The following is a 23,016-nucleotide window of genomic DNA, read 5'->3' as shown; positions in this document are numbered from 1 at the left end:
AAATGTCACGCTGGACAACAAACCAGTCTTATGGGTCAATTTTTACATAACCTGAAAGATGAATAAATAAGATTTCTGATTATGTCTGAGGTGTTAGAATAGGACAATATCTGGCTGAGATACAAGCGTTAACAACTCTGGAATCTGAGAGTGCAAAAAATCTAAATATTGAGAAAATTGCCTTTGAAGTTGATAATCAGATGCACTGTGGCAGAACATCCACTCACAGAAATAAAGTTTTGATATATTTCAGGTAGGAAATTTACAAAATATCTTCATGGAACATGATCTTTACTTAATATCCTGATGATTTCTGGCATAAAAGCAAAATAGATAATTTTGAACCACACAATGTATTTTTGTCTTTTACTAAGAATGTTCCCGTGCTACTTAACAATGGTTTTGTGATCCAGGGTCACAAATCACAAATAAAACTCTTGAAATGAATATAACTGGAGGAATAATGTGGAAGTCATATGTAGAAGATACTCACTTTAATAGTCACAAAACACCACAAGGACATTCAAAACCAACAGTCTCTTGTACATACAGAACCAGACAAGGTTTTATCAACATGATTACAACTTCTGCATTATAACATTTCCATAGAGATATATTTCTATTGGTCGACATTGCATTCACACTTGTATCGTTATGGTTTGATCACAAGAATTTGTCAACAGATAAATGGATATATACATTTTATCTGTTGCATTAATGAAAAGTGTTTTTTTGTTGAATCTACTGGCCGGCGCCAAAGAGGTTTGGAATGGTTGAATGGTTTGTTATAGATTAAAGACAACAGTGAAAAGGATCTGATCTACTTACATAGAACTCTATTTCTTAAAAAAAGTTTCTCTTTTTAAATACAGAAAGCCACCTATCTTACACACTTTAACAAAACGTACAGAGAGAAGATTCTGCATGCGCACTTCAAGATCTCTGCATGCAGTTCAGAAGTCTCGTGACATAGTTCAAATAAAAAAGATTACAAAAAATACCTTAAATGAACATATCCATGATACAGTTTATATACAGGTACACAGATACACTGTTGCTTTGTACATATAGCAGTATGTTAACACAGCTCATGGTGCTCAGAGAGTTTGGGTTTCTTTTCCATATCAAGTCACAAAGAAAAAATGAGGTATGTACCGGGCTTCTGATGGACACCATCACTAAAGCATCAACCTCTTTTTTCATAATAATATACAGGTTTACATACAACATCTTTTGCTTAAAGTGAGGAAGGACGATGGCAGTGGAGCCGTTGTATACCATATAAACCCTTTGCGTTCATTATGAGAGGTTTGGTTCAGCATCATCTGCTTTTTCATGTTCAGTTCAGTGACACAAAGTGCTTCACACGTATGTTTGCATGTATGATGAAATGCGCTGTAAAATGGAGTAAATTCACAGTCACACTTCTGATTGCACTGGGGGAAACACGGATCTTTTGATGCATATAGATTCCCGAGCATCGTTTGGACATGAATTTGGATAAGGCATGTACCCCACGTGAATTTAGTCACACTATTCTAACACATTCTCTTTCTTTTGCTTATAAAAATACAAAAGCTAATCTTGAATAAAAATCTAGTTTATACTTGATTTTGAATTTCTTATCAATTGAGAGTTTCACTCGTCACGTATAGTACGATTACTGTTTTTAGTTGTGCTACGACTCTAGAATTGCAGAACATCTAGACAATTATTTCTACGCAATTAGCAATTCAAACGTGGGTCTAAAACTCATTTCAGCATTATTGTACCATTTGACGTTTCTTGCCTAGTGTAGAGAACAGAACCGTAACCTTAGATTCGTACCTTTGTCAAAGCTCTTCTGTAATGTCAGATACATTGTGCTTTAGTCGTGGACAATCCATGTGGGATTTGGGGGTTCTCCTTGATTCCCAGGGTCATCGTTGCCAATTAGTGTACGTGCACCTTGAACAGGGTCAAATGTCGGGTTAAAAGGGGCATGTAGGGACACTGAGGATGGCAGAACTCAAGGCTGATGGTCAACATGCCAACAACATTTACAGGACAATTTGAGGTAGAAAGGTAAAGTGGATGGTTATACATAAACAAACGTCTTCTTGTGTTAGAATAAAGAGGTCACCATGTCTGTTTTTTATTCTTATATCCTAAACAACCTTAAATTCCCATTGTTTCAGATATTTCATGCAACCCAGATTAAAATATTTTGAAGGGAAGAGTGTTACGTCTCTCTTACTGTAAGAGTTTACGAGAGACTGATGTCGGCCATATTTATGGTGCTCTAGTGTATGTACTGTAGATAACTTCAGCGTGAGGTCAGGAGAGGGTCGACTGAGGATCAGATACAAGCAAGTTAGGACAGGTCGGTGGATAAAAGAGAGAAAAACAAAGATAAAATCAATACTTGCAATGAAATCTTTCTGTTGAGCTGATTGAATGTTTCAACTAATGCTCCTGAATACATTAAGCAACGCATAGATTAAGAGGGAACTGTATTTTTTTACTTTGGTGGTTTTGATTTACCTGTAATAGTCACAAGAAGGCAGTGTTTCTTAATATTTTACTTACAGTAGTTACATGTATGATGTTTAGTGTCACGCAAAAATGATATCAAGATCAAAAAGTTGTGTGATTTAAATAAAGTCAAATAACGGGAATAAATCAGGATTTTTTTCTAATTAAAAATACGAGATGTTGCAACAATGAAACCAAATATGACATATTGCCACGACTTCATTCTCGTAACTTTGACTTTTCTCAAAACATATAACTTTAATTCTGCAAAGTACATTTATTATAAACATTATGTATGTAAAAGTATGTTTTTTTATGTATTAGCTTCGTGACACTTAAACGCGGTCGTGGCCTAGAGACAAAAAAGGGGACATATACTGCATGTCCAGATTATTCATTTAACATCAAAGTAGAATAGAGATGACCTTTTCTTGCTATTAACACTGTGACTGAGTACAGGTTGATGTGGACAAGTTTGATCTAAAGTTGACCTGTGAAGGGCACGACATTAAAGAGCCAATAAAAGCACGCGTCACACTCGGTAGCCCCGCCCACAGTGAAACCTCGCTGACTGAACTGAATCAGTATATTGGATATGAATAGGCTGTTTTTGTACTGCAGCATTTTCACGTTCAACAAATAACTTGTCATATCGCATTATAAGGACACAAAGTGGCATCTGTTGTGTAACAGCGTTTCATTAACCAGCTCTATTAGCAGCATTTCTGTTTTTCACCTCATTATGAATCGTTTATCTTCTCTTGACAGTCAGGATTAGTTTCTCCCTGATAAAGTCATTATTTGCAGATGAAGTTTTGAATCAAGAAGTCAAGAACAGCGATGAGAACGACAGGCTGAATCATTTTTCCAGCCGGCTGCTTCTTACAGTGTTCAGGGCCGAGAGCTTCTCTACAAGCGGGATTTAGTTCACCTTATTAAACATCAACAGCGACGTCCTGGGAAACCCTCAAGATACAAACAAAATGACACATCCACTCACTATTCACATGCTCCTTGGCACTCGGGGGCCAACAAACAATTTGACCTTTTAAGAAGAAATAATCCCTTCAAACGGAATCTTTACGGAGCCGCTGCTCGATGCGCCAAACTGTCCCGATGACATATTCATGCCACAGACCTCCCATTAAGCCCGAGCAGACTGGTCCGTCAGACACTACGGCATGCCAAATTATCCACATCTTTGCCTGGGAACAAAGCCGGGGTGGTTCGACACGGACTGATGACGGGGAAACCTGTTGTCTCCTGTTGTGGTTCAGACCGTAGACTCATTGCACTAGAAAACAAAACTGATCCGCTGTCGACTCTGATCAAGACAACTGTCTGGAGGTGCGCAATCCATGTACGAAAAAAGAAAGGGTTGTAGTGTAAAACATGCAATGTGTTGGAGTACAAAAACAAAGATAAAAGTCCCTGTTTCCTGTGGCCTCAACAAATTGCTCTCTGGTTTAAAGGGGTCACATGACACGGCTAAAAGTAATATTATTGTTGTATTATTGTTAAAAACGTGTATACTCCACATACCGTGCATGTTTTTATCTCCTCTTTGCTCCGCCTCTCTGAAAAGCGAGGTGTGCTCTGATTGGCCAGTTATCCGGTGCGTTGTGATTGGTGGAATACTGAAAGCGTGTGACGGGCATATAACGCCTCTGACTATATTTGGAACATCAGGTTCCTCTTCAATTGTACTGACAGGTACACCACCTTACTTGCGTTTACATTTGGGTGGTCTTAGTCAAATCAGACCACCAACTGATGTAGATTTGTGGGAGTGGTTTCAGGCAGGTCAGGGTGAGCGTTTGCTTTTAGATAGAATCTTTTGTTCACACACTTTCATTTTTTGCCATTTTACTTGTCTAATACAGAAACACACCAAAGACAAAGAAAAACACGGATTCGCGCCATATGACCCCTTTAACACTAGTATTAAAGTGTTCAGTGAATCTATAGATTTCTTTATTCCTAAAAATACCTAAATTTCTATTATATGTCATATTCCAATCTATAGGAATATATTTCAAAGTCTTTGAAATATTTTTGTAGTAGGATACTGTACACATCATTTGTATGCATGGATTACTATGCACACCGCATTGACATTACATCCTATAAACGGATACAACGTGTGGTGAATAAATCACAAGCTTGTGAGACTAAAGAATGTTCGAATATTTTTTACAGAAATGCATTAAAATGCAAAAGGATGGTTGGCGTCAACAGCCTACAGTGGGTTTAGTTTCCCTCACCGCCCGGAATCTGATGAGACGCTAAAGTGCAGAATGACGACAGAATCCTTTATCCACTTTGGAAAAAGCGAGGACCTGTATGTTTTGAACTCTTATATCTTCTCAATGTCAAACATTGCCGTGACTTCATGTGGACCTTAAAAATTGTGTCAGGATTCAGGATTCACATACTCGCCTCTTGTGGTTGCCACGGTGATTGTCCATTAAATTCTTTCAGTCTGTGTGATGGGTAACTCTGACAACAATACACGGACTGCAATCTACCCAGACCGCATGATGATTGATTGATGGATGAAACTCCTTACAACATCTCTCGTTCTGTTTAGTTCCTTCAGTTTTAAAAAAAAATGTCTAAAAGGCGAAAACGAAACCCTCATTTACTAAACCTCATTCTGTTTAAAACGAACCCAAACACACATCATTTCAGTAATAGGTATTCCTGAATCCGTGTGAGAAACAAACTGAAAGTGGTCAACATCCACAGCTCAAAAATCCTTTCATAAATCTCATTTTGTGTTCAAAGTGAATGCCACACAGTAAGGCTCAGTATATATCTGAATTGGTATCTTGCACACAATGTGCTTTTTTCTTATTCATTTTCACAGTGAAACAACAGAAAGACGGCTAACTCAGAAGCTTACGGCTAGTTAATAGCCTACAGCTTCACCCTGCAGGAGGGAGAGAGACACCAGATGAAGGAAAGAGAGAGAGAGAATCAGAGCAACCTGTAGACGAGGCATGAATCCACTCTCTGTCTTGTCTCTTTCAACCTTTCTTTCCACCCAAATGTTCCTTCTCTCTTCACTTTCATTTGGGATACATTAGGGGAACGCTGACTTTGCGAGCCGTCTGGCCTGATGAGACTGTACAACACTGTACATTGTTTCCTCTTCTTGTTCAGTCGCTTGTGTGCATTATTCAGTGGAAATTTCCTCCTCACAGCTGAAGGTTTTACTTTCTCTGCCATCAGTGTCACCAGATGAGTTTCTAAAATAATATTTTCATGTTAGTTAAAAAGTATACGCCATTGGTCAAGCAAACAGGATCCACTCTTCTCACTGTGAAGAAATTACAAACCTGAACCATTTCATATCATTAATATACAGCCGCAGAAAAAATGAAGAGACTAATTCAAAATTATCCTTTTGTCTGCATTTACTGTTTAAAATTATATTTTTTTCCCAAAATCCAAATGAAAATATTCTATTTTGTTTGAATTTATTTACAGAAAATTAAAAAATATGAAATGTTTATGTTGAAATAAATATGTTGAACATATCATCACTGTCCTTTCGAAACCTCAGATGTCCAAATTCACAGTTTTTCTGGACACTGTACCTTCTCTATGCTTGTATACTGTGTTGTTAACATTGACAAGCACTTTTTGATTCTTGTTATTGGTCAGATATTTGCAAAACCCAGTGACAAATATAAAGGGTGACGAATAATAATGATTTATGGCAAGAAATAAAAATCACGAGATATGGAGATACAAGGTTTCAGAAGGACAGCAGAGATATATTCAATAGAAGTATATGTAGAATGCAGAAATGCATAACTGAAGTGATCTCTTATCGTTTCTGTGGCTGTATGTATCTATCTATTTCTCCATGTTTTTTTCTCAGGTCAGTCCCTGAGGTTTAGCAGCACTGAGCAGGATTCAACGTTCATATCTAACTTCATATCTAACCAATTCCTTCTGGTGTCTGACCGAATGTTGCAACGCCTTGAAACAGTAATGCCAACGTCAGTTTCTAGATCACATATGACACATCGTCTGCACCTGATCTGTCATACACACAGAGAATAGCAGAGGTTTTCTTGCTAACACTTTACTTAAAGCATTTACTGTATGTGTGATGCTTTATAAAAGTCATTTTAATGTATTAATTATGCCTTGCAATGCACCTTACAATGCTTTATAATGTCTCATTAATAATTGTAACTACAGTTAATACATAACAAAACTTTTCAATTCTTTCTTACACTTTTAATTTGGTTAAAATTATTTACAACAACATTTAATGCATTACAACACACATTATGAACAATTATAATGCATCATACCCTTTAATAACCCTTTATAATGCGTTAAACATAAAGGCTTTAAGTAAAGTATTACTGATTTCTTACCCGGTCTTTGACTGCTCATCAAAATCTGATTCAGAATGGTTCAAGTGTGGTATAAGACCTCACATCACCTATAATAAACAACATGCCAACTCATCATCTGGGACACACACATATCCCAGACGCACACAAGTCAAACGGAACCCTATTTACTTTCTTAAATACAAATTACTTCAAATAAAAATTGATGTTCTTATTCATAATATTCTATCAAAAATTCAACAACTTGCTCTGCTTCTTAAATAACTTTCCTTTTCTGTTGACGTTATCTGGACTGAGTGTGGTTCTGATGATGTGAATGAATTGAATGAATAGTTTTTAGATGTGTATTAACAAGGATTGCATTGGGGTCTGTCTCCAGTCTGGTGTGAACACTCATTTGTCACAACATACGTGTTTTTCAAGATGTATCAAATCAAGTCACGCCGTACATTTCTCAGTGAATATCCTGTTTAAATTAAATATAAGGACATTAAAAGTCCACCCAGTTTAGGGAGATCTTTCTCCTGCGGTCAGATCATGTGCCAAACAATGAAAGAAATTTGACTGAAGTCATTTGGCTAAACCAGTGGTTTCCTGGCACTGCGATAAACTACATTGCGCTGTAGTCCTGGAAGAATATCTCGTGTTGAACGAAAGAGGAAAATATTACATCTGTAATTGAAATGAGTGAATGTACGAGTCCAATAAGACTTGTGCCTGCACAGAGGAAATCTGTGCAGAAAGTCTCTGAAGTCAACACAGCGTAGATCAGACGTGGGAACACCGGTCAGGAGAGCAGGGGAGGTTTCTGTTAGAAGTGAAATACCTGCTGCTGACCCTGCTGAAGTTTAGGAAACTCTTCCTGTTGTTTCCGGGTCTGACGCTCCAGGCTGCTCTGCTGGAGATGACGCAGACGGGCCACGGAGGACGGCTGAACCAGTTTAACTGAGCCCGGAGGAGTTCCTACAGACTGAGGAACGAGAGAACAACATCAATACATAACACCAGATTCAATCTCGGGAAAGTGACCGCCTTTAATTTGATGTGGATTCATTTGAAGGCAGCGTGTGTACTTTGTAATGTGAAGTGTGGAATCAATAAACGTTCTATTAAAATTGAGTTAGTTAAAGGGACCATTCACCCAAAAATAAACATTGTCATTACTTGTTCATTACATTTACATTTATGCATTTGGCAGATGCTTTTACACAAAGCGACTTACATTGAATTATACTATACATTTGTTTCTGACTATGTGCAATCCTGAGATCAAACCCCATGACCTTAGCGTTGCTTGCGCCACGCTCTTACCACTGAGCTACAGAAAAGCCTGTTCACCTTCATGTCATAAAAATGGGTATATGATTCTTTCCTACGTGGAACACAAAAGAAGATATTTTGAAAAATGTTTCACTGGTTTTGTGTCTCTACTATGGAAGTCAATGGGGGTCAATATTGTTTGCTTTTGAACGTTCTTCTAAATATCTTCTTTCATCTTCTGCAGAAGAAATAGAGTCATACAGATTTGGAAAGATATGAAGGTGGATCAAAGATGAACTATCCCTTTAATACATGAAAGAGAAGCCAGATAAGACAAAGCAGAAGTGTTGACTGACAAAAGAAAATGTATATTAGCACTATTTCACTTTAACACTGTGAGAGATTAAGAAAACACTTTGCAAGCTAAAACCAGCTGTGCAGACATCTCAAGTCCCTTTAGATCAAGACTCTGAATGAAAGCAACACTTCTTGAATTAATCTGAAAAGGGAACATATTTACAAACATTCATAAAGAAACTCCAGTTTATATGAGGTCATGAGTTCTTCAGAGTTAAAAGGATGTAAAAGAGAGTGAACAGTGTTACGCTTTCAAAGAACAGATTCATATTAAGGTCAGAATGCACTAGCACACACGGGGACAGGTTCAATAGTTTAGTGTACAAGTGCATGAGTAGGTTTGAGGGAAACACTCAACGGCAGACGTTCTAGAAAGCTCTGTTACTGTACCTCTCTCCACAGAGAGCTGTTGATCCACTGGCCTGTCCTGTCAACCCTGTCAGAGAAGACCTGAGCCGTGAGCTCTTTCACTGGGGTTCTCTGAAATGCCTGTCGCACACGTGTGTGTTGTGTGTGGAATAAAAATCATTACTTACAAACTCATAACACTAGCAAAAACATCACAACTAAAGACTCAAAACTACAACAGCCCTGTGTGTGAATTCTGACCGCTGAGTGTCAGTTTAATGGCTCCCTGACCTCCTATGTTCGTTTACCTCCAGCTCGGCCATTATCCTCTCATCCTCGTCTTCATCTTCTTTCATTCCGGAAGCGGCGATGACCGGAGGTGTGGAGGAGGGTCGGGGTCCGTCTGAGGTCGAGGGCCGTCTCAGTTTGACGGGTGGCGTCTGAGAGTTAGTCGCTACATCGGAATCCTCTTTGTTCTCACTTTTCTCTAACTTCTACACAAACAAGACACAACGATTTTAAAGACCCTAAAAGTACTGGGTTATTTCAACTCACAGTTGGGTCAAATATGGACAGGTTCACATAAACCTTGGTTTGCCCATATCTTGCCCAACAACCCAGTATTTGATGCTCAAACCTTAATGAGCACCTCGTCGGTAAAGCCGAAATACAAATCTTGTAAATAGAAAATCTCAATTTGGGTATTCACCTTAACGCTCTTGTTTATGGTGATAACTTCTCCGCTGCTGCTGGTCGTGAGCCCAAGGCCTGATGGGAAACTTCTTCTGGGAGGTGGAGGGGGCGGAGACTTGGACAGCTTTTCTGTTCGATACCGTGGCACGGTCAACTCTCCTAAATACACAATTAGTCATCAATGAATCAGAGAAGATATTAATGTGTGCCATGTGTGTCAGTAAATACATGGTATGAAAGCGATGAACAAAATGTAATATTGTGCCTCAGAGGACCGGACTGCTCCATGTAAAGAGATAATAGAGACTGGGGGAGACAATAAAAACCATTTGAAGTGTTAGTCATACGACACAAAAGAAGATATTTTCAAGAAAGCTAGTAACCGAACAGCACTGGACCCCATTTACTTCTATTGTACCGACACAAAACCAACGCAAGTAAATGGGGTCCGGTTAATAACATTTTTCAAAATATCTTCTTTTGTGTTTTGGGTAAGAAAGAAAGTCAAGCAGTTTTGAAATGACAAGAGGGTGAGTAAAGGTTGACAGAATGGATATTTTTTGGCTGAACTATCACTTTAATTGTACTGCAGCGATCTCACCTGATCCCCTGCGCGGGATGCCGTCTTTGCTGGGGGGTTTGGGTGGAGTTTTGGGCTGGTGTTCAGGTGTTAAGGTCGGGGTTGAGGACGCTGAACCGGGTGCCGGGAGAGAAGACATCTGAGGTTTCGGAGGAACGGCCGGTTTGGTGATCTGCTTGGCGGCGAAGTCCAGGTCAGGAATGGCCTTCATTAATTCAGCTTGCGTTTCCTCCAGCAGACGGTTGATGTCCTGAGCGCTGAACTGAGTTAAACTGGCTCTCTTTTCCTCCCAGTCTCGCTCGGCGGCCTAAAGACGTATTCCCAGGCAGAAAAAACAAGGATAATTTTTTCTGTCTGATGTTGAAAATACAATGAATAGAATCACTCTATTCACATTAGACCCAGATTAAACATCTCAAATATAAAAACTTGTTCATTACCAGTCGGACCTCCACGGAAACACCTTTATCAGATTCTCTGCGTGAGGGCAGATCTTCCAGCCCGCCCGTCCTTATTGTTGAGGTCCCGTCCAGTTCAGGCATGATCGAATCTGTTGCCCCGGCTGAGGCCAACCAGTTGCCCAGTGTGGTACTGCCCAAAATCCCACTGCCGCTCATACAGGGACCAACAGTGGAGCTGAGTATGTTAGATAGACTTGTGGTTCCCCCTAAAAATAAATCAAGTGTTTAGATCGACAAATCTAGTTAGATCTCTCGTGATCATTCTGTTCATCCATAGAGTGATTTGATTTATTTACATGTTCAAAATATATATGGTGGTATTATTTAATACAAAATACAATTGACAAAATAAATAGGTTTTTATTAATATTGCTAAAGTCAGTGAGAATGTCAAATATTTATATAAATAATAGAAAGTAATAAATGAAATCAAATAAATGTGTATTATGGCTGTTGTAATAAATTATAACCGTAGAACAGCTTCTTGTGAATCAAACACTTCACTTTTTAAGTTCTTTGCTTCTATTGACTTGTTCCTTTTTCTAACTACTGTATATCTACAAAAAACCTGAAGATGACACACTTTACTCCCCAAATAATCTAATTCATGATATGGATATATTTTTTTGCACTTTTCCGAACCCTAATTCTTGAAGAAAAATGACCCACCCCATCCTTCCTATAATAATTGTGAATATAAAAAATAAGACAAAACGAATATAAAGCAGGGGATTACCAATAATGGAAGCACTAGTCAGGCTGGGATTTGCCCCCAGGGTGGTATTAGTACCCAAGCATGCGGAGAGAGTGGTGGCGACCGATAAGGTGCCCGCCAGGTCTGGCAGATTTAGAGACGGGCTGGTGAGAATATCCAGATCCGAGCAACGGCTGAAATCCGCCTCCCTCATGCTTGAAACCGAACTACTGAAGTCATCCGGGGTTCTCCACACACCTTCAGACACCTGCCTGTACAAACAAAGACCCTGAAGACTTCTTTAGCTGTAGTGCTGGAGCATGTGTGCGCGATAGAGTGAACGAGCGTTTGTTATACCTGCGCAGCAGAGCAAGCGTATTGGTGATGCTTCTGCAACGTTTCAACAACGCCTCCAGTCTGAGCGGTTCCTCTTTAAGAAACTTGACAGCTTCCACCTCCACCCTCAACACCACACGCATCTTACTTTGCAAAGTGGGGAACTGATCTACATTCACACAACACAGATAGTGAGTCGTGTGTGTGTGTTTTTGACTTAAAGTCTGTTTACATATGTGTCGGGTTGCCATTTCTGTACAAATCCATCTTCTGGTCACTCACTCTTGAGTTCAGCTACCGTCTCTCCGAGTCTTCTGAGTTCCAAACTCTTCTGTTCTATTTCCTGTTCCGTCACCAGATGATGGTTTAGCCCCGCCCCTGCCTTCATCTCTTCCACAGAGCGCTCAAGATCGCTGTAAAACATAAAACACAAACTGCAGACATCGGTGGACACTGTATCACGTGGTATTTTGTGATTGTGTTTTGACTCACTGTAGTTGTTGTATAATAAGTTCTTCTTCATTAAGATAGCGAAGCCTCTCCTCCTCCACAAGAAGGCGCTGGCGCTGTAACGGATCTTCCTGCGTCCGAGACGCCTCGATCAGACACATTCCCAAATCAGACTCTGTCTGTCTTAGTAATGCCTGAACAGAATCTTGATTCTGCATCTGTAGGGTAAACTCAAAATGTTATATAAACTCATTAGAAATATATAGACCAGCCTCAAAATACAATGTTGGTGTTGTTTGAAACTGCAAGCATTAAAGGAACAATTAAAAGAGCTATTATGCTGCGTCTTTTTCCATACAATGAAAGTGAATGGAGACTGGGGCAATTAGGCTGCAAAAATAAAAGTAAAGCCCCATAATGTACCCTGAAATGAGTCAATCATACACTATACTTCAAGTCTTTTGAAACCATATAATACATTTACAGTATGTGAAAATCACAAGAATGACAATTTATGAGAAAAAAATATTTTTGGGGTACTGCCCCTTTAAAACATTTTATTTTTATAGATATTTACAATAGTGTGATAATGTCAACTTCTCCTATTCATATTGTGAAACAGTAAATATTGACTTTCTCCGTTTTGTAAGTCGCTTTAGATAAAAGCATCTGCTATATGATTAAACATATATCATGTAAATATATTTTTTGCATGATTGAACTAAGCATCCCTAAAGATTTAGAGCCACGGACACACACAAATAAACACTCGCCTGCAGTTGTCGCAGTTCTGACAGTTTTTTGCGCAGTTCAGCTGGTGTGTTGCTGCAGGTCGCTGAGATGCAGCTGCATTTGGGAACGGGACATCGCTATTGGTAGAGACTCTCCAGTGGGCGGGGGTGGCATCAGGGCCAGGGGCGCAGACGGGGACGAGACTACCAGTCCGGGAGTGAAAGTCATATATTAGTGTCATGCAACATTATTTAAACGTTGACCTTTGACAGTGTGCGATTACCCATGAGTCTATTAGCTATTTTATTCTGCTTATGTGTCTGTACCCAACAAAAACAACTCCCTTTGAGTTGATCGGTAGTACAGGCACATCAAAAGACAAATTGCAACACAACCGAGTAGACAGTCCGTGTATTGCACGGTGGTATATTCATGCAACAAACATTCAAATTCAGACCTTTACATTTGCATTGACATTCAGAACGTATATACAGTAGATTAAGAAACACAAACGTCTTGCTCTCTGTTAAGATCCTTTGAAAGACTGAAAAATAGCAGACAGGACATTCCAGTAAATAGACATTTAAGAGTGTTAGTGGGAATTTTCATGACTACAACAAATACATTCCGGGATAATCCATAGGACAGACATATATACAGCGACCATAAAGCATAATCTCACCTCATTGGACTTTTTCAACAGTTGAACCGTTTCCTATCGAAATGGAAATTTTGACCACTTGTCAATACAGAATTTTGAATTTTAAATAAATAAACAACAAAAGTCCAAGGGGGGGAATACTTTTTATAAACACTGTATATACATAAACAGAGGGTTTTCAACTCCAGGATCTGAGATCCCTGAATATTAGCATGAAAACGTTTTATACACTCCTGAGAAAGAATCGCAGTGCAACACATTAGAACCGAGGGTGACAGACAACCACACATACAGTAATATACCTTTTTTCTTTCTAAACCTGCCAGCTGAAATATAAAGGTCACCAGTTATCCGTCCCAAACAATACACACTATAGTGCACAAACACACATACACAAATCTTTTCATTCTGTCATTATTAGACAACGATCAGGTCTGAAGAACCTGATCGTTGCTTTCATGAATCAACGTGAACTGCAACATTGTAACTCTTTGTTTTGTTTTCATTAAAAACCACATAGTTTACAACTAGATCTTAGTAAAACCCGCCAACGTGATGCTGGAGTGGATTGCTTAGCAGTGTATTATTAGGATCTACTAACAGTATATCAGGTTGAAAGGACGATGCTTTGTGGTTGCTGTCATTGGTGTCTGCACAAACGGTGTAGGATAAGTTTCATGCCAAATCTTAAAACATATGTATTGTGATAACGGTTTCTCTCAGTGTACTATTTACACTTCTGATCAACCAAATCATGGAAAACTCGGGCTAATGCAAAAGAAGCTAAATCCACTCATTCTTATATTATGATCCCTGATTATCATCATTTTGTGCAAAACTCAATTTAGCCACCACACTAGTAAAAAATAACATGTGTTTTAAATACATTCTTTTCATGTTTTACTCCAGATCCATGTACATATCGACTATGAAAGCTTTTATGTCCAAAGTCGATGTTATTCAGGAAAAAAACTCTACTTTTTAATAATTACATACTATGTTATCAAAGTTGACAAGCACTTTTTAATACATTATATTGGTTAAATATTTAAAAAAACCCAGTGACAGAGAATGGCTAATAATAATGATTCATGGCAAACATAAATATCACAAAATATGGAGATACAAGGTCTCAGCAGGACAGCAGCGATATTTGAAGAGTTTGTTTCCAAAATGAGTAAACAATGTTTCAATATTTTTCAAAAATCATGTTTTTTATTATTTTATCGTGTTTTTATTGTGTTATTATTATATTATATGTGTTTATTATACGCTTCTCTTTTTCTTATACTAGCCTGAAATCATTATAGCTTTCACCAACACACTTAACAAGTAAATATCGCACCTGTGCTCTAGGAAGACTTTAGGAAATTATTAACTCACTGAAATGACTTAATGCTCACACTTTTCTTGAGTCTGTTTGTTAGTGAGCAGGTTTCTACAATACATCAAGTACAGCAGCCACAGATATGACGGTTGACTGTTTTCAAGGTGACAATTTGCAGAGCAAGTCATAAAATATCAAACGTAGCCTAATTCAAGTTATTAATTTGAAAGTGTGAACACAGACACGGTGTGATACTCACTTTCAGGAGCAGAGCAGTCACTCGCTGTTTCTGTCTTATCACTGCAAGACCAACAAAAAACACGTCTCTATGAAAAACTTAGATCTTGTATGTCTTCACTATATACTGTATTTTAGATTAATGAGACTATACTTTGGAATTTAAGGTTAAGTGTGATACAACTGCATTACACATTCAATCTTAAGAGATTCAATGGTGGCCAAATTTCAACATGTGTGTGTTAAAGTCCCAGTGAAATTAAAAATGACAATGCATTTTTTTCATGAAATATTGCAGCGTTTATTGTAAATCGCTTATCAATGTGGGTCATTATATTTTTTAGAATTCATGTGCCCTCACAATCTTCATTTAAATCTGAAAATGCACTTCCGTCCTGTAATGACTATCCATCTTAAACGACCTTTGTTAGACGGCTTGGGCGGAGCATCCGTTAACTCATCCCCTTCAACTGTTAGTCTGCTGCCGGTTTCATTTAAAATGCATTTTATGCATCCAATCGCAGAGAAAGACGAAAGCCACGCCCACTATTTTCTCATTTGAAATTCCATTTCACTTGGAAGTACGTCAAATTATGGAAGAAAAAATGATCGCAACTTCCGGTTCACGGGGACTTTAATTTGTGTCAAACCCTTACATTTAAATGTCAGACTGCTGATTGTGGTACTGAAATAAAAACAACATTTCTTACGGGCTGTCCGGTCCACGGGTTAAAACACTCTGAACCAGACCAGTCAGACTGGCTATCTGCTTCTCCATGGCCTCCATACGCTCTCTAGGGGAGGAAACCACCATTACACACACATACACACTAGATAAGCACTATATTTTTTCTATATAAGCAAACAGGTTTATCAGTGAAAATCCTGTCACCTGGTTTCTTCATTGCCAGGTAATGCTGGGCTGTAAACTGGCACTGGCCCTCCGTCGGTTCCAGGGCCCCCAATCATACATATCTGATCCATAGGCGGCCCTCCCGGACGATTTTTAGGGCTCTCTATGTATACAGTTCCATCTTTACGGAACCCGTGTCTGCCAGGGGATGCTCGACCCGGGTGGCTTCCGTACGGATCCCTGCCATCAGACAGTTTTTGTGGTGAGGCTGGGGGCAGGGTGCGGAAACCCATAGTGGCGTACGGATCTGCATATATGTGTCCTCCGGGTCTGTAGAGGGCGCCCTCAAGCTCACACTGTAACGCAGCAGCAGGGTAGCCGGCGATGGAGCGGACAGAGCCGCGGCGGTATGCCAGGGCCTGCGACGAGGCCACACTGAGCCGAGGGTCCTGCACGAGCGCGTACGGGTCTGCATATATTGCTTCGTTTTTAAGGAGCACCATGCTCTTCGACGACGACGTGATTTCCTCATCCGGTTTCACGTCACGGCGCTCCAGGATAGCGCTGGGGGAGGGGCAAAATGCAGGGTGGGGGTGGCCAGTCTGCTGAGGGGGGTGGCCGTGGTGTTGGTGCTGATAAGGGTGCATCTGGGGTGACGGATGGGGACCCGCGTAAGAGGAAGGACGCCCGCCCGAGTAAGAAAGACGAGATTGCGAGCGTGAAGGAGAGCCAGAGGGTGAAGCGGAAGACGGCATCGGGTTTAAACGGCGCGTGGGAGACGATTCCCTCGAGGTGTACACAAGCTCTCTCTGGAGGAAAGAAAAGAGAGACAGACGGGATTAGTGAAGAGCACGTGACATGTGACAAGATGTATGTTTTAAGAATGTGAAAAGGTCGCTTTAGCCTACCTTGTGCAGTAAAAAGAAGTTTAACAATGCGTAAAGTTCACCCCAAAATAACTCTCATGTCATTTAAAACCTGTACATGATTCTTTCTTATGTGGAACACAAAAGAAGATATTTTAAGCAATACTGTCCCTTTAAAAGTAAGCTTTCATGTAAAAAACTAAGTTTGTAGAAATAGACAAATATATTTACATTTTGTATGGAAGTATGGAAGGATAAGGTTATAAACTGAAAGATATCATATTTTTTCTTTTTTATAGCACCTGAGGATCCTGAACCTGTCAGATTTGTACCGTATCTCTGTCAGGATTTACTCACGCGCAGGTCTCCGTTGGCGATGTGGCCGTGGTGTACGGGGTGCTGCGTGTGTTGTGGGGTATAATGCGCGTCTCTGTAGTAAATCTTGATGAGGCATCGGTCGTGGATGTCACGAGGGTCCTCCAGTTCGTAAAAGATGTTGCGAGCCTCGTCCTTCATGAGCAGAGCCGTGGCGGGGGAGCGCAGCGCGCCCATCGTCAGCTTCTGAGGGAACATGTGCACGATGAGCGCGTGCAGCGTCTCCATACTAGTCAACTCATGAGTGATGTGCACGCGCCGCGTTTCATCCCCAAACTGAAGGAATAACACCGCTGAGAGAGAGAGAGAGAGAGAGAGAGAGAGAGAGAGAGTGAGAGAGAGAGAGAGAGAGAGAGAGAGCGTGTGAGAGAGAGAGAGAGAGAGAGAGAGTGAGAGAAAGAGAGAGAAAGAGAGAGAGAGAGAGAGAGAGAGAGAGAGAGAGAGAGAAAGAGAGAGAGAGTGAGAGAAAGAGAGAGAGGGGGGGGCAGAAATAATGTAAGTATGAGTATAAGTAAGTATATACACACACATTTTAAACCATTTTTATTGTATGTTTGTAGGAAATTGGTGCCTCTTCATGCAATCTTATAGGGACAGTTCACCAAAAAGTTATTAAGATTTGTCATCATTCATTCACCCAAGGGCGCAATCTGCAAACGACTCTTTATTCTGTGAAACACAAAAGAAGATATTTTGAGAAATGGCCATATAAGGGAAGCCAATGGACTTATTGTTAAGCAATAAAAATCCTCAAAATATCTTCTATTGTGTTTCATTTTTGAGTGATGGGCAATTCCGTGAAAATGTCAACGTTACCACTAAAAAAATTTAAAAAAAAAAAAAAGAGTTTTTTTCTATAGTAACAGCACAGATTTGAACATTTGTTGGCTCAAATACCCATGTGACATCTCTCTTCAAATGTGCATCCATTTTTGTCACATCCATAACGCATGTTTATTTCTCTTTTTAAAAAATAGATTTTTTCATAGACGGACATTTTTTGATGTTTAGACTCTATCAACAAGGGTTCAGTAAAATATAAAGAGATAGTTTGATATAATAGTAACTAATTAATTCTCTGTCACGTCCATAGCGCTGGAATTGCCCTGAACTCTAATATACTACACAGAAATACATCACATCATACTTGACAGACAAATAAAAATCTTTCTCTAGCTTTTGTTGAAACTAGTATTATTGCTCCTGTATGATATATTGCTTACTGCTCCCTGAACTCTTTGGATAAAAGCGTCTGCTAAATGATTAAACGTAAATCATCAACCACGTGACCTCAAGACAGTAAAGCAAAAATGTTGAAGCACCATCATGATGTCATTAACATCTTAACGCCCCTTCAACAGAAGCATTAACAATCTGTTCTCACACTACATCTGTTTGGTGAGAGAAACATTGACAAACACAATGACTTGAAAAAAGTTGTACCTGGAGCTCTTAGTTTGGCCTGGCTGGGTGATCGGGCCAGCGGCAGGCTTTGTCTGAGAATGTTTGAGCGACTGAAGCCCAGAGGGAGCTCAGCGTCGGCCATGCTCTCCAGACTCTCAGCAGACGCATAGCAGAGACGCCCTCCTTCCTGCTCGCCCAGCGAATGCTGCTGCTGCTGCTGCTGCTGCTGCCCGGCAGCGTTGCGTGGAGTCCTCGCCTGGAGAGGAGACACACAGATCAGTGCACTTCAGGAGGGCAGGAACACTCTTTAGTAGCTCGTATCGCAGAATGAGCAGTATTGCAAGGGTAATGAAACCTCTTTGATGGGAAGGCAAAAGCGGTCTAGGGACTATTAGGGTATGTGTGTGTGTGTGTGTGTTTTTTAAAGAAGTAACTTTAAAGAAAACTTTAAAGTTTAAAGAAACCCAAGATAGAGTTGCACATAAGACAGTAGGAGTCCAAAATCTGAGACTACATCATTTTTTGTACCAAATGTAGCACTAAACCCGTATTTTGATCATTGTATTACATTATTACATTAATCATTTTCACTGGTAGTCTCAGACATATGTTCCACTTTAAACACAACACACACACACTCCATGACTTTACAGTTACATGAAAAACACAATATTACACAATATACACATGTAATATTAAAATAACATTTCACTGCATTGTCAGTAAGACCATTTAAAGTCTTCAGAAAAAGTGGAAAACTATTTCATTTTAGTATAAAATATCAATTGTGGAAAGATTTTATGAAAATTAAAAATCAGTTTAACAGACTGATAACCAAAACTCTAAAACTGAAACTAGCAACTCCAGCAACTGAAAACTATTAACTTATAAAACTGCAAACTTAAAAACTGTAAAAAATTCACAACTACTGTAATAAAATGTTAACTGTTCTGTCAATTGCAATCAAATACAAATCCAGCTTGAATATTATTTGAAAAAAAACTTGACAAGATGACAAAAAATGACAAATGTTGCCTTAGCAATAAACTGAAATAAATTTAAGCTGAGGCACTAAAATGATTCACTGAAAATGATCAAAAACTAGTCTAAAACTATAACAAATATTACAATAATTGAATTTACACAGCATTATTAAAATAAAATGACAAAAGCACAAAACAGCAAATAATTCAACAAATATTAACGTCTAAAAATATCAAAAGATCATTTAAATTAGAACACTATAATAACTCAGACTTATGTTTTATCACATACTATAAGAAGAGAAAATATAAACTCACAGCAATATTTGTTTTCCTAAAGTTGACATGAACTGGTGTATAACCGAGAATAATGCCATTATAAAAATCTTTCCCCGCTGTTCCTTCACCTCTGATTGGCTGAGACGGTTGTACTGATCTACATCACAGCCAATCAGACTGTGTGAAGCATTGACTGACAGGACAGATGTTTGCAGCTGTGGGATGGCCATTAACCACAGCGATCCTGAAATACCGTTCCAGTGAGGGATGTAATTGAGGGATTCTTCCTCCAAACACACACCTTCACAGCTCATACTGTTTCAGACTGTAAATAAACTTACAGTTACGAAAAATCATACACATGAATAGGGTTAGTTGTGCGTTCACCACCCACAATCCTCCGCATCATCGTCTGCATCTTTCTGTCTGGATGTTAATGGCTTGACAATGTTAACAACGCAAGTTTGTGGGCTTGATCCCAGGGGATTGAATTTACCTAAGTATAAATGTATAGGTCAATGCAATGTAAGTCGCTTTGGATAAAAGCGTCTGCCAAATGCATAAATGTAAATGTAAATAAAGTAGTTTTTAGCCATATACAAACCCCTTTAAAAGAAAAACGACAGAAAAGTTTAAAGATCTCGATTTTATCCTTATTGTGTTCTTCTGCATCTAATATTTTTCCTAATAAAAAGGCAAATGTCACAAATGTGTGTGTCAGAGTTTGAGAAGAGATATCCACAATGTTTAAACTGAGCTCAGATTTGTCTCATCTGAAATCCAAACTCAACATTATTGAAGATCTCAAGATCAACTCAAACATTTCTCATCACATTTATCCGAATACTGATTATTTTACCTCTATGATCTACATTCGTTTTACAACTCAATACTCTTCATGTATATTAACAATTGTCTTATTTGTGAGACATCATGTCAGGTACAAAATCATCTGGTACAGTAAGAATCCCTTCACCTGGAGAGACTCTGACTTCCTGAAGTCTTGGTTCCTATTACTATTTGTTGTCGCTGACACCGCCACGTGGTGTCACTCCTGTGGGCTCTGACAGTTCAGTGAGCGCTCACACCAGAGAATGAAGATGAAGTCACACGTTTCAGGGCTTCAGACTCAACTAACACTGAGCTCCACATCTTTTTCTGTTAGCACAGAATTACAAACAGCATCCAGTATGAAGTCAAGACATCCAGTCATGTAATATTGATCCCACTGACATACAGATGCAAGATTATTGACCCCAAAGTCTGTAGATTGATCAGGGAAGGTAAATGTTTGTCAACTGTCAGCCAAGCAGTAATGCATGACACTATGGTGTGTTGTAAAGAACATTGAGGAGAAGACTCATTATTGGGCTCTTGAAAAAGACACTTAACTCCTGGATGCTCAAGGGTAAAAATGTCCCAGTAATAAATGCTTTTTTAATCACTATTCAGCATGAAAGTGTCTTCCAAATGGCAATTAATTAAAAAGATTCAAGTTTAGTATAATCTATCCATAATTAATTTTCGTTAAGAATTGATATTAATAATAATCTTTTAATAATACTGAGATGTAAAATATGCATGTGTCAAAGAAGCTGAACCACAGACAATTCTTATGCAGACTGTAACGCCATATTTGCTTAAATCAACACCTCTGGCATCCTGTCATTTCATTTATGCTTTTCTTTGCAACATCGCAAAAAATAACCATGTTTTTACTACAAATAAAACTAAAATAGTTAACCCAAAACTACATTGTACTGAAATAAAAACATGGTAACTTTGTGTAAGGTATACAACACACTATTTGCAGAAGCAAAATAATACGAAAATGTTTGAGGGAGAGTCATTTAATCAAATATTTTACAGGATCTCAGTAAAGCCATAGATTTTCAGTTTGTCACCTTCAGCTATCAACAGGGCTGAACGGGTTCGTCACAGGGCGGAAGAGGATCGACACCGGGCCGAAGAGGATCGACACCGGGCCGAAGAGGATCGACACAGGGCCGAAGAGGATCGACACAGGGCCGAAGAGGATCGACACAGGGGCCGAAGAGGATCGACACAGGGCCGAAGAGGATCGACACAGGGCCGAAGAGGATCGACACAGGGCCGAAGAGGTTCATCAGAGGGCCGAAGAGGATCGACACAGGGCCGAAGAGGTTCATCACAGGGCCGAAGAGGATCGACACAGGGCCGAAGAGGATCGAAACAGGGCCAAAGAGGATCGACACAGGGCCGAAGAGGTTCATCACAGGGCCGAAGAGGTTCATCACAGGGCCGAAGAGGATCGACACAGGGCCGAAGAGGATCGAAACAGGGCCGAAGAGGATCGACACAGGGCCGAAGAGGATCGACACAGGGCCGAAGAGGATCGACACAGGGCCGAAGAGGATCGACACAGGGCCGAAGAGGATCGACACAGGGCCGAAGAGGATCGACACAGGGCCGAAGAGGTTCATCAGAGGCCCGAAGAGGATCGACACAGGGCCGAAGAGGATCGACAAAGGGCCGAAGAGGATCGACACAGGGCCAAAGAGGATCGACACAGGGCCAAAGAGGATCGACACAGGGCCAAAGAGGATCGACACAGGGCCAAAGAGGATCGACACAGGGCCAAAGAGGATCGACACAGGGCCAAAAAGGCTCGTTACAGGGCCGAAGAGGATCGACACAGGGCGGAAGAGGATCGTCACAGACCTGAAAAGGTTCATTACAGGGCCGAAGAGGATCGACACAGGGCCGAAGAGGATCGACACAGACCTGAAGAGGTTCGTCACAGGACCGAAAAGGTTCGTTACAGGGCCGAAGAGGATCGACACAGGGCGGAAGAGGATCGTCACAGACCTGAAGAGGTTCATCACAGGGCCGAAGAGGATCGACACAGGGCCGAAGAGGTTCGACACAGGGCCGAAGAGGATCGACACAGGGCTGAAGAGGTTCATCAAGGGCTAAGAAGGTTCGTCACAGGGCTGAAGAGGATCATCACAGGGCTAAGAAGGTTCGTCACAGGGCTAAGAAGGTTCGTCACAGGTCTAAGGAGGTTCGTCACAGGTCCTAAGCGGTTCGTCACAGGGCCAAGAGGTTCGTCACAGGGCCGAAGAGGTTCGTCACAGGGCCGAAGAGGTTCGTCACAGGGCCGAAGAGGTTCGTCACAGGGCCGAAGAGGTTCGTCACAGGGCCGAGAGGCGAAGAGGATCGACACAGGGCTAAGAAGGTTCGTCGCAGGT

The 23,016-nt window shown here is 40.1% G+C and overlaps 1 protein-coding gene across 1 annotated transcript; it reads right to left on the bottom strand.

The window, feature by feature from the left end:
- Positions 1 to 479: 479 nt before the first annotated feature.
- LOC130417109 (SRC kinase signaling inhibitor 1-like) lies at positions 480 to 20,100 on the bottom strand. The gene is given in 20 exon segments (XM_056742413.1): positions 480 to 5,765; positions 7,717 to 7,860; positions 8,898 to 8,996; positions 9,164 to 9,349; positions 9,565 to 9,707; positions 10,150 to 10,435; positions 10,569 to 10,795; positions 11,326 to 11,555; positions 11,641 to 11,788; positions 11,902 to 12,032; positions 12,112 to 12,287; positions 12,843 to 12,881; positions 12,883 to 13,004; positions 13,765 to 13,788; positions 15,049 to 15,089; positions 15,737 to 15,820; positions 15,919 to 16,688; positions 17,103 to 17,413; positions 18,564 to 18,780; positions 19,915 to 20,100. Coding segments are annotated over 20 exon segments (3,579 nt in total). The 3' UTR covers positions 480 to 5,750.
- Positions 20,101 to 23,016: the final 2,916 nt, after the last annotated feature.

The sequence above is a fragment of the Triplophysa dalaica genome, unplaced genomic scaffold, assembly GCF_015846415.1.
Source record: "Triplophysa dalaica isolate WHDGS20190420 unplaced genomic scaffold, ASM1584641v1 Contig16, whole genome shotgun sequence".
Lineage (NCBI taxonomy): Eukaryota > Metazoa > Chordata > Actinopteri > Cypriniformes > Nemacheilidae > Triplophysa > Triplophysa dalaica.
The sequence above is the reverse complement of the archived record's forward strand: the minus strand, read 5'-3'. Positions and strand labels throughout refer to the sequence as shown.